This window comes from Chanos chanos, chromosome 7 (assembly GCF_902362185.1).
Source record: "Chanos chanos chromosome 7, fChaCha1.1, whole genome shotgun sequence".
NCBI lineage: Eukaryota > Metazoa > Chordata > Actinopteri > Gonorynchiformes > Chanidae > Chanos > Chanos chanos.
In genome coordinates, this window is record NC_044501.1 from 12,666,981 (window position 1) to 12,677,444 (window position 10,464).

At 39.9% G+C, this 10,464-nt stretch overlaps 2 protein-coding genes across 2 annotated transcripts; both read left to right on the forward strand.

The window, feature by feature from the left end:
* The first annotated feature begins 2,093 nt into the window (after positions 1-2,093).
* Positions 2,094-3,308, forward strand: tceanc (transcription elongation factor A N-terminal and central domain containing). The gene has a single exon (XM_030778969.1). The coding sequence runs from the start codon at positions 2,094-2,096 to the stop codon at positions 3,288-3,290; it is 1,197 nt and encodes a 398-aa protein (XP_030634829.1). The 3' UTR covers positions 3,291-3,308.
* Positions 3,309-6,339: 3,031 nt separating this feature from the next.
* LOC115817236 (ras-related protein Rab-9A-like) lies at positions 6,340-6,945 on the forward strand. The gene has a single exon (XM_030780506.1). It carries the CDS (start codon positions 6,340-6,342, stop codon positions 6,943-6,945), a length of 606 nt encoding a protein of 201 aa, XP_030636366.1.
* The last annotated feature ends 3,519 nt before the right edge of the window (positions 6,946-10,464 follow it).

Sequence of the window (10,464 nt, forward strand, 5' to 3'; positions counted from 1 at the left end):
TCTGTGTGTGTGTGTGTGTGTGTGTGTGTATGAAACAGTAAATGAGTGTTAGGTGTTTTCCAAAAGGTCACTGCCAGCACGCTTCCCTCTTGAGTTTCTTGGTAAACAAATGTGTAATTTTACTGAACTGAAAATACAAAATCAAACAAAGGTACTGAAATAGTATTAGTCATCTAAAATGTGTTTCTGCTCAGACACAGAAAAAAAGAAAGTAACAGCACTGAAAACTGATAAAAAGACGATCAATTTGAATTTATTTCACCTGAGAGGATAATTTCATCATCAAGACATAATCAGTTACTCTAATCTGTGGCCCATTTCTGTCATTATCATGCTTATAAATCAGGTCTAATTATTCATTTCATATTCTGACTTTCCAGGGTTAAGCAGGAAGTGAGACTGCTCTTACCATTTCCCGTCAGCTGTGTGACAAAACCTGTAAGCTGTTACTGCCCTCTCCTGGCAGGATTATGTAACAACAACAATAAAAAATTGAAGTATCGCCAGTAAAATTCCATTACCACATTTAAGAAACTACTGTGCACATAGATTAGTCAGCAGTGCTGAGATTCCCACACACAACAGCCGTCTCTAGAGAGGACTGCTGTTACTGATCTCAGCACAACAGCTTATCAGTCAGGTAGAACCATGGTCATTCTACTCAAAGCACGGATTGTACTGTGGGAGCAATCCCATTTACTCCAACACAGTGGAGGGTGGGCAGCAAAGCTATGAATGACACAAGCCATTGTGAAACTGAAGTATACTCACTAGATCATATGTATGTGCTCTGTGAGACGAAAAATGTTTGCTCTCTCAGGTTTCATCAATTGTGTGTGTTCAGCAAAAAAGTACAGACAGCACACATGCACGCACACATACACGCATGCACGCACGCACACATACACGCATGCACGCACGCACACACACACACACACACACACAAAAATAACTTTCCCATACAGCTCCTGGTACACACAATGCACTGCAACAGTGAGGAACCACGATGTTTATAATTTTTACCTCCATGAGAGTTCTCGTTCTGTGGACAGGAAATCACTAAATCAGCGCACATCCCTTAGGTCAAACTGGTTAGGCTTGTCCATTTCATCCATTCTGCTTGCATGGGCAACAAATACAACGTTACATAATTCAGGTGGGTTATATCACTAGGTAACAAATGGTTTCATACTTGCCAAGTCCGGGCCTGCTGCCTGCAGAAGTTCACAGAAGTGAATTGAGGTTGGCAGGGGTTGAGGTTGTGCACAAATAAACTGAAATCATTAATGCATTCACCTGAATTAAACTTGAGCATCTTGTCTTGATTTTACATGACTGCTGAAGACTTCTATTAGTCAAGTCAGCAGAATTACACATGATCCGATGAACACGTTAATGACCTAATGTTTCGTACTGTCGTACACCACAGCTCTCTTGAGTATTTAAAATGTTAATCTCCTGCTGTTTTTATGTCTGCAGACTTTCCCGTGAATGCCTGTTTTACCAGTCAATGATGTGATTTGTCAGAGGGACCACAGGGCCTCTTGAGGGCTAAAAACACGCAATTTCAGAATCGTATCTGTCTGTGAGGACATACTGATCTTAATTAGTTTGCTGGGGTTGCATTATTGTTGTTTAAATAATCACCAGTATTCCCTTTTATTGTGACTATCATGTGGCGATATTGCGCCATGACTGAGTCAAAACTATTTGACGATAAAATGTAAAACAGCGCCGCCTTGTCGCCGCTAAGGATCACACACCCCTCGTCACAGACATCAAAACAAATATGGCGGCTTGGTCACTGTAACCATCGGTAAGGTTTACGAAAAACTGTAAATCTCCAATAACTCGCAGTAAATAGACGTATTTAGAATTAGTCGCATTATGTATCTATTAATTTTCCGTAACATTTTGTTGTGTAGGCTAACTGTGAGCGTCAAGACTACACATTATAATGTAATATAATTCTGTTGCGAACGTAGTGTCAATTCAAATAAGACTACACTTCAAGTCGTTAGCAACAGAATCCAACTGCAAAATGCATGCAGCCTCAACACTGGGCGTTTTCTGCATTTTCAGGGTGTTTGACAATGGACACCAAAGAAATCACTCACTACGCCATACAAATCGGAAAACTGCACGAGGATGGTAACTATGACGACGTCAAATCTCTGCTCACAAGTCTCAGCAATATTTCTGTCACTTTAGAGCAGTTACAGTATACAGACATTGCAAAAGTCCTCTTCCAGCTCCTGAAGTTCTGCCCCGAGACAACAGTGAAAAAAAATGCGAAACTTCTGCTTTCAAAATGGAAGAAGCTGTACAGTGGCGCTTGTACTATACCACAGAAAAATGACACCAAAGAACACAGTACAAAGGCCACACATGAACACGAGACATCTGAGGAAGTGGTCAGCAAATATGACTCGGATGAACTTCAAAACACTGTTCCCAATGTCACAGACTATTTGTCCCACAGAGAGGGCAGTAGCCACCCAGTTGAAAACAATGTTGCCAAACAGAGAGATGAGTTACAGAGGCTTGGTGTGGTTGAGGCTTCCCAAACACCCAACGAAGTATCTCCACTGGCAGAAGATACCATGGAGGGTAAGTGTGCACAGATAGGGGGAAAGAATTTTAACGATCAAACAGATTCACAGAACCCCAAAGCTGGTGAAGATTCTGAAACCAGTGCCTACACCTCTAATGTTACATCTTCCCACTGTGGTCAAACAGACCTGGAAATTAGAACCAAATGCGTGGAGCTCCTTCTGCAAGCTCTAAGCCCGAAAACAGAGACTGCTTCGGAGCAGGTTTCTAAGTTCACAGCCCTGGCCAACGAAATTGAAGCGCAAATCTATGCATTGCATGGGCCAAACCTGTCTAAATATAAATCCTGTGTCAGAAGCAAGGTAGCCAATCTAAGGAACCCAAAGAACCCCCACCTGAGGCAGGGTCTCCTGACTGGTGCCCTGACCCCCAAAGTCTTTGCCAGTATGTCGGCAGCGGAGATGGCCAGTGAGGAGCTCCGGAGACTCAGGGAGGTCTACACGACTGCCAGTATCAACGAGCGTCAGCTACCGCGAGGCGTGGAGGGGACGCCCACGCAGAGAGTCCGTTGTCGCCGTTGCGAAGGATCGGACTGTACGGTTACGCAGATCTCGCGAGGCACGCTCTTCCTGCCGTCCTGGGCGCGGAACGGAAAGGCAGACGAGGACGCAATGACGTTTGTGACGTGTAATCGATGTGGGACGCAGTGGTACCACAGCAACTGGATCTGTCTATGACACAAATACGAGACGAGAAGATTATTTAAGTATGTTTACTAGAAGCAAAACATTCTTTTACGAATAAATTTACGACTAAATTCATAGATTAATGAATACATTTTATTTAAATTTGCAGATTTAAAATCTGCAGCGTTTTCAGAAACATATTTCCTGTCCCTGAAATGTGGATAGGTTTCGAAGGGAACATGCCACTGCACAGATATAATTACATCAATGTCATGTGAAGCAGTTATTATTACTGTCATGTTTATTAAAGTCTACTATTGGGAGCTCTTGTTTTTTTTTTTTTTTTGAACTTATACATTTCTTTCAAAATGGTTAAACAGTAATTCTCTGTGTTGAACCAAGAACACCTCATCTGATCCTGGGAATCCTGAATAACCTGAACCCTTTGTATGTTTTAACAGTTACTAAGCAGTGTACATTCTCACTGCATAGGGTTATAGCTGTTTTTTTTTTTTTCATTCTCCTGGCATTCTCTTGGTTAGGCCACAAAAGAGTGCACATGCCTTAAGAAGACTTTTCTAGAGCACGTACACTCTGTGGCCTTCCTATACACATGTGACCTAGAGTGTGCCACATGCACGGGGCATGTGACTTTGTAATCTGCCTTAGATATAATTCAGGGGTCTGATTTCCCATGATCCTTTAGTACAGAGAGCTTCATACATCAGCCGCACAACTACACAGGATTTTCTCATTATTACTCACAGTGACTTTCACTAAGGAATTCCGTTAAGCAAAGTTACATATTTTTTTTTCTTTATTTCTGGAGTTAGAGATCATTTCAATTCTGGGAACAAGATGTCATGTTAGTCAGAACAAAAGATTCTGTTCTTCCAGAGTACATTTTAGTGTAACCCCAGTTTATAATATAGACTGAACATGTGGCACTAAAACATTAGCAAAGCAATAGCTGTATATCATTCATATCATGATTAACTATTGTAAAAATTAGATTGCAGGTAAATGATAGGATGTCTATTTATTGAAAACATTAATCTGGATTTAGCACCGTTTTATAATAGAAACATTTAAAGGTTAGACATTTTGTAAGTAACCTGCATAATCACTATTTTCTTTTTCTGGAAAAAAACAAAAACAAAAAAACAGGCACGTGGTCTCAAGCATGTATACAGTAGAGTTACTATAACCACACTTGAAAAATGTAATGTGAATTGAATATCATAAATAAAGTGAATGTAATAATTTCTTTAGCTCTGTAGGCTATCAAATGTAACTCTTGGCTAATGTTTTGCAGGCTTAAAAGAATGCCTTTGAAATTCTGCGGAACAAAACTGTAATATCAATCAAATCAGTCACTAATGTTTTGGCCAATAGAACTTTGTCCAAAAACAAACAATCAAAACAAAAAAAACCCAAGCAAACCTGGGTAGTTTCCTTGCACGCCTGACTCATCGTTCAGGTGTCAGCAAAAGTGAAATGCCATCAGCTTTCCGCATTTCCGCGCAAGTCACTGAACTGGAGAAATACCTCTGAAAGTGTCCAGTCTGGAGTGAAGTCTGCATTTGGTCATATGAGTGTCAGTGGCATATCTGAAACTAGCCCTGCGGCGCCATGACGGACAACTTCCACGGAGTGTATCATTTCTATATGGAGCTAGAAGGATGGCACCGCTGAAAGAGTTCTTCATTCTTTTTCGGTGAATTGACAACGGTAATGTTCGGTTCAGAAGTAAAGAATAATGCTCTTGGCTTAGTAATTGTGAGTTTGTCCTGAAAATAATATAGTACAAACAGTTAACAGGCTAATATTGTTAGCTAACATAATAGGTTAGCAACTAATGCCGATAGGTTGGAAGAATTTACATAAGAATGCACTTGTCAAGAGTGGCAAGATTAGCAGTTTGCTAAAATTGTGAAAATGTTTTTATATGCATCATTTTGACATTTCAGTGGAGAGTCGACTCGTAACTGTAAATTGACAGTTTAGTGTTGAATTCTTGACCTGAGAGCGGAGTTAATAAACGCATTTGCCAGCTTGTCGCCTTGCATCGAAAGAATTATTAAGTTCACTTTATACTGCAGTTGATGAAGTTAGTGGAACATCAACTAAGAGCACATAAAAATATGCGCGACTTAGGGATTCCATGTAACGATTTAGTTCAGTATTATTACTACGTGTTTGTGTTCGCTTTGATTTTTTTCTTTCTTTTTCGAATTCCTGTCGAGCAGGTCAAGCAAGAGCGACGAGCAGATTCGCTTTTCGTTTTAAATTTTTTTTTTTTTTACTACACCAGGGACATACCCCTGAAGCCCATTCACTGTGTGGAGGTGATGGGTGTTGGGCAAGCATTCCGTACCAAGACTGTCTCACATGATCTTTGTGCGCTAATACGGCACCAGTGTAGCGACTCTGTCAAATAAACTTAGGTGTAGTCACATTCTATGAAATGTGTAGCGTGTCGGTTTTGGTTTTGATTATATGTTAGGGCTTGCAGTATTGAATCATGGCTTTAACTAGAGCGTTATGACAGTGCCGACAATAACATTATTCTTATGGAGAAAAACATGATTCAGCAACTAAAAAAAATAGATGATTTAAGTCCATTTAAAATGAGTACCTCATTTGTAATTTTAAACTGCTTTTCACATGAAAAGTTTTAGTGTGAACAGAGTCATTTACTGAAAGGGAGTGGTCTCTCTGTGTCGAGGGTCAGGCTGGCACTCCTGTTACTTTAAACATGTGATTATTAGGCTTGGGAGGTACAAGGTATAATTCCAGAGAGACTGAGTAACAGCTTTATTGACTTGCCCAGGAAAAACTTTGCCATACCTTTTACTCTGCAATAAAAAAGGTGTAGAATTATGACCTCTCTGCTGCTTTAGTAAATAAATGCCCCCCCCCCCCCCCCCCCCCCCAAAAAAAAAAAACCCACTCCAGAAACTCCTACTAATTTAATCAAGCTCCTGGCCTGTTTTTGAAGACTGGGTTGCAGATTGCCTCTTTTTGTTTTGTTTTGTTTTTTGCTTTTAAAACATTGACATGTCCTGTTCCAGGTTACTTTTCGTTTGACCAGCCAAACATGGCCTCTAAGTCGTCCCTACTAAAGATAATTCTACTTGGAGACGGCGGAGTTGGGAAATCTTCTCTCATGAATCGCTACGTCTCCAACAAGTTTGACAGTCACCTTTTCCACACCATCGGTGTGGAGTTTCTCAACAAGGAACTAGAGGTTGACGGCCGTATGGTCACCCTACAGATATGGGACACGGCCGGACAGGAGCGTTTCCGTAGCCTCAGAACGCCTTTCTACCGCGGCTCTGACTGCTGTCTGCTCACCTTTAGCGTGGATGACAGTCAGAGCTTTGTAAACCTAGCCAACTGGAAAAAAGAGTTTGCCTACTACGCTGACGTAAAAGAGCCTGACAACTTCCCTTTTGTCATACTTGGCAACAAGGTTGACGTTCAAGAAAGGCAGGTGGCGGCCGAAGAAGCCCGACGGTGGTGTCGCGAGAATGGCGGACATCCTTATTTCGAGACGAGTGCCAAGGACGCGATCAATGTGACGGCGGCGTTTGAGGAGGCAGTGAGGCGCGTGATGGCCTCAGAGGACCGAGCGGAGCATCTGTTACCCTCAGACGCGGTGGATCTTCGGAAGAAGCCTCGTTCTGGCAATACCTGCTGTTGATAGCACACTACGGAATAATCATTGACTGTTAACGAAAAATTCCTAAACATTCCAGACTGTCCTGCTGCGTGTCTAATTCTCCTGCTGATTCTTAGGCATCTTAGACATTCTTACATACATTAACACACTCCAGCACTTCAGCGTAGAGTTGAATTAACTCTGTTCAGTGTACATGGATCTTAGTATGGTTTCATGTTTACACATCTCCCCCCCCTTCTCTCTCTCTCTCTCTCTCTCTCTCTCTTTCATGTTGAAGGTTAACATATGCACACAGAAAAATACAGTTGATATACATTCCACTGTGCTTTATGATATGATGGAGTTACATCACACTGCATTTTTTTTTTTTTTACTTCTCCACGAAGGTGAATGTAGAAGGTTGAGAATAAGTGTGTGGCACTGTAATTTAAGTAAATATATAGGACCTTTTTTAAATAATGAAACAGCAATCACTTTTCACTCCTGGGGCTGTTGGTGCCAAATTAATTAATATATATTGGTAATTTATTTTACGGATATTTTTAGGATTTTTTAGCACTGTGTAAGTTTTTACACTCCCTCATGTAGGTGTTATTTGTCTTAAAGATATATTGTGTTTTTTTCCTGTCCTAGCTTTGCATGGTTAGCGATGAGAACTGTGTTTAAATAGGGCTATTTATATGCCTGGGCGATAAAAAAAAAGATTACCAAAGGAACGGGCATTGGAGTCTGCCAATAACCTGTGTCCGGTGGTTCTTAAAACATCTGAAAAACTAGCGCTGGCCTCAGGCGAACTTTAGTAGCTTAGGTCTCGTAATAACGGCTGCCAAGCATTGAGTAGTGAAACCTCTCTGTGTGATTTATTGGGGCAGACAGTAGTTGTAAAGGTTGACTGCCTTATCCTGATGAATGGTCACTGATCTATGGCTCATTCAGCAGCCTCACACCCTCAGTTTATCTCCCCTTTGCCATTCAATAGAGGAAACGAGCCAGAAGTTGACTTCACGTTGACTTTTTTTTTTTTTAATTAAGTGTTGTTCAAAAATGCAGGTGATGTATCTTTGGATTATGTTTTATTTATTAGCTTACATTTTTAATTTTTCTAGAACACTCCTGAAACTGGCTGTGTGGCTAACATTTCCTACCCTGGTGTTTGAGTCACACTGAATTGGGTTACTGGATTGCATCTTCTTTTAAGGAAACTGGTGTGTCGTGAAAAATGTTTTGTGTGACCAAATTAAATGTAGTATCTTTTAAATGTGTATTTTGTGTCATTATTAGCACAATGATTTTTTTTTTGCCATAGAGTTAAAAAAAAAAACAAGATTGCAATGAATGATACTTTTGAAAGGAAATTGCTAATAAAATGAAAAATGTCCTTATTGGTTCTTGTACCATCAAAGCAGCCTTGGGCCTAAACTAAGTCAAGCGCATTGTCGGCTGGAAAGACCGTAGCCCCATCGTAAAAATGTCAAGAATGTGGCTCAGCATTTTTCTCAAGGCTTAGCGGTTTGTGGTACTGATACCATAAGCAGAGAAGTTAGGTCACGTCTCGCGGCTGCACAGCGCCACTTGTGGTTAAATGGATAATGCGATGACGTCATATAATAAGAAAAGTCGTCTGTCTCTCACCACCAGGTGGCAGCAGATTTGCAGGAATCCATGTCGTACACCCAAACATTAAGCAAGCGGAACCTGCTATTTATTCACACTAAGTCAGTTTTTCTTTTTTGCTGTTTTGTGACATCAACAGCAGCCTGTTTTTTTTCTGGCAGGAACACTTCTGCTTCACATTACTCACATAAAATACTTTGTTATTAAAAAAAGGATGACCCTATGATTCACTTTGTAAGGTTGTTCATACTGAAAGAACAGAGTACTGTTTGCTCTATGGTATAGATCTCTCTAATGCATAATATGCTTTCAAATTAAAACAAGAAATGCACCTGTGTCGATCATAGAAAATATCATTTTTACTAGAGAAGGTTACAAAAATCATCACTATACAGGATTCATAAAACATTTGACTTTTCAAATAAAATGGACTATGAAACATCTAGGACTACAATTCCATCAAGTTACAATGTATTACTTTAAGGGGGAGGTGTGTCAGGGAGAGGGAAGGGGGAGGAGGAAGAGGAGGGAGGGAGGGGGGAGGGGGGGCAAACACTGCCTACCATAGTGTATTAGAACAGTGGACTACACATCACCTACAAAACTGCAAAAGAAAAAAAAATTGAATAAGAACATCATCTCTCCTTCATGCAATAATAAGGGAACAGTAGAACATCCAGGCACACATCATCTTGTACAAAAACAGGGCGAAATTCTGCAGACAAATGCCCGCCCGTCCCTTTTACAGAACAATACATACAGCAAAACAGTTTATCATCGGTAGTAGAACCACTGTATGTATGGACAATACTAACATGCTTTTTTGAGACATCATAAAGAAGAATTCTTATATATATGTGTATATATATATATATGTATATATATTTATTTTATTTATTTTTTTAAGAAATGTTTGAAGAGATGGTTGAGTAGTAGTGATATTGAAGAATAAAGTATTGAGATTACTCAGGAATAAAAACAACGCTGAGAAAAGGCTCCTCTGTAATACGGAAAAAAAAAAACCCGGCAGAATTCTTGTTAGTTCATTATTATTTCACGTGGCAGTTTCAGGAATACACCTCCACAAACATTTCATTCGAAGTATGATTCTTCAACATCAAGTTTGCCATGATAACGATAATCACCAGAATTAAAAACCCAAGCAAAAATTATACAGTAGCTCAAAACAAATAAAAACCTTTCCAAAAAGAAAAAACTTGCTTAGCGTAACCAAACTGTGACAGATACGATATTGATAAACTGTTTTTTTTCTCTTCAAACCAATTAATGTGAGCACTTCTATCCACCTAAGGAAACACTTCTCTCCATCAAACAATATGGAATAACATTATTAAAACATCAGATTCAGTATGTCGATCACCCACCAATATATCCTCAAGGAACATAAAACCGTTTATACATCGAGAGCTAACAAAAGGAGTAAGAAGAAAAAGTGGCCTGGGGGTCCCATTTGGGATATGTTGTTGATGAAAACTGGGTCATCCCTCAGAAACAAATTTGTTCTGTATTCCGTATCATAAAATTTTAATCAAAACGATCATAATGTCGTCAAACAAAGACAGACAAGTGGATGACAATGTAATTCGATATTTTATGAGAGCTTGAGAATTTCGTGCGGGCTGTCCTTGCTGAGTTGTAATTAACAGTTGCAGCTGTCAACAGTAATTTTTACATTTCTGAGAGAGCCGACAGAGCCCCTGTTGAGGCTTACTTTAAAACTGTGTGGTGCGTGCATGTGTGTGTGTGTATGTGTGTGTTTATGTGTGTATGTGTGTGTTTATGTGTGTGTGTGTGCTCTGTAATTTAAAATGAACAGTGCAATGTATCAAGTACTGTTATCATTATAAAAAATAGCTCAGGAAAAAAAAAATAAACCGGCAGAAGAAACCCAGAGAGAAAGAGACC

Excerpts from the sequence above, each read along its gene's own strand:
- LOC115817236 (XM_030780506.1), top strand. The coding sequence starts at position 6,340 with ATGGCCTCTAAGTCGTCCCTACTAAAGATAATTCTACTTGGAGACGGC.
- tceanc (XM_030778969.1), top strand. The coding sequence starts at position 2,094 with ATGGACACCAAAGAAATCACTCACTACGCCATACAAATCGGAAAACTG.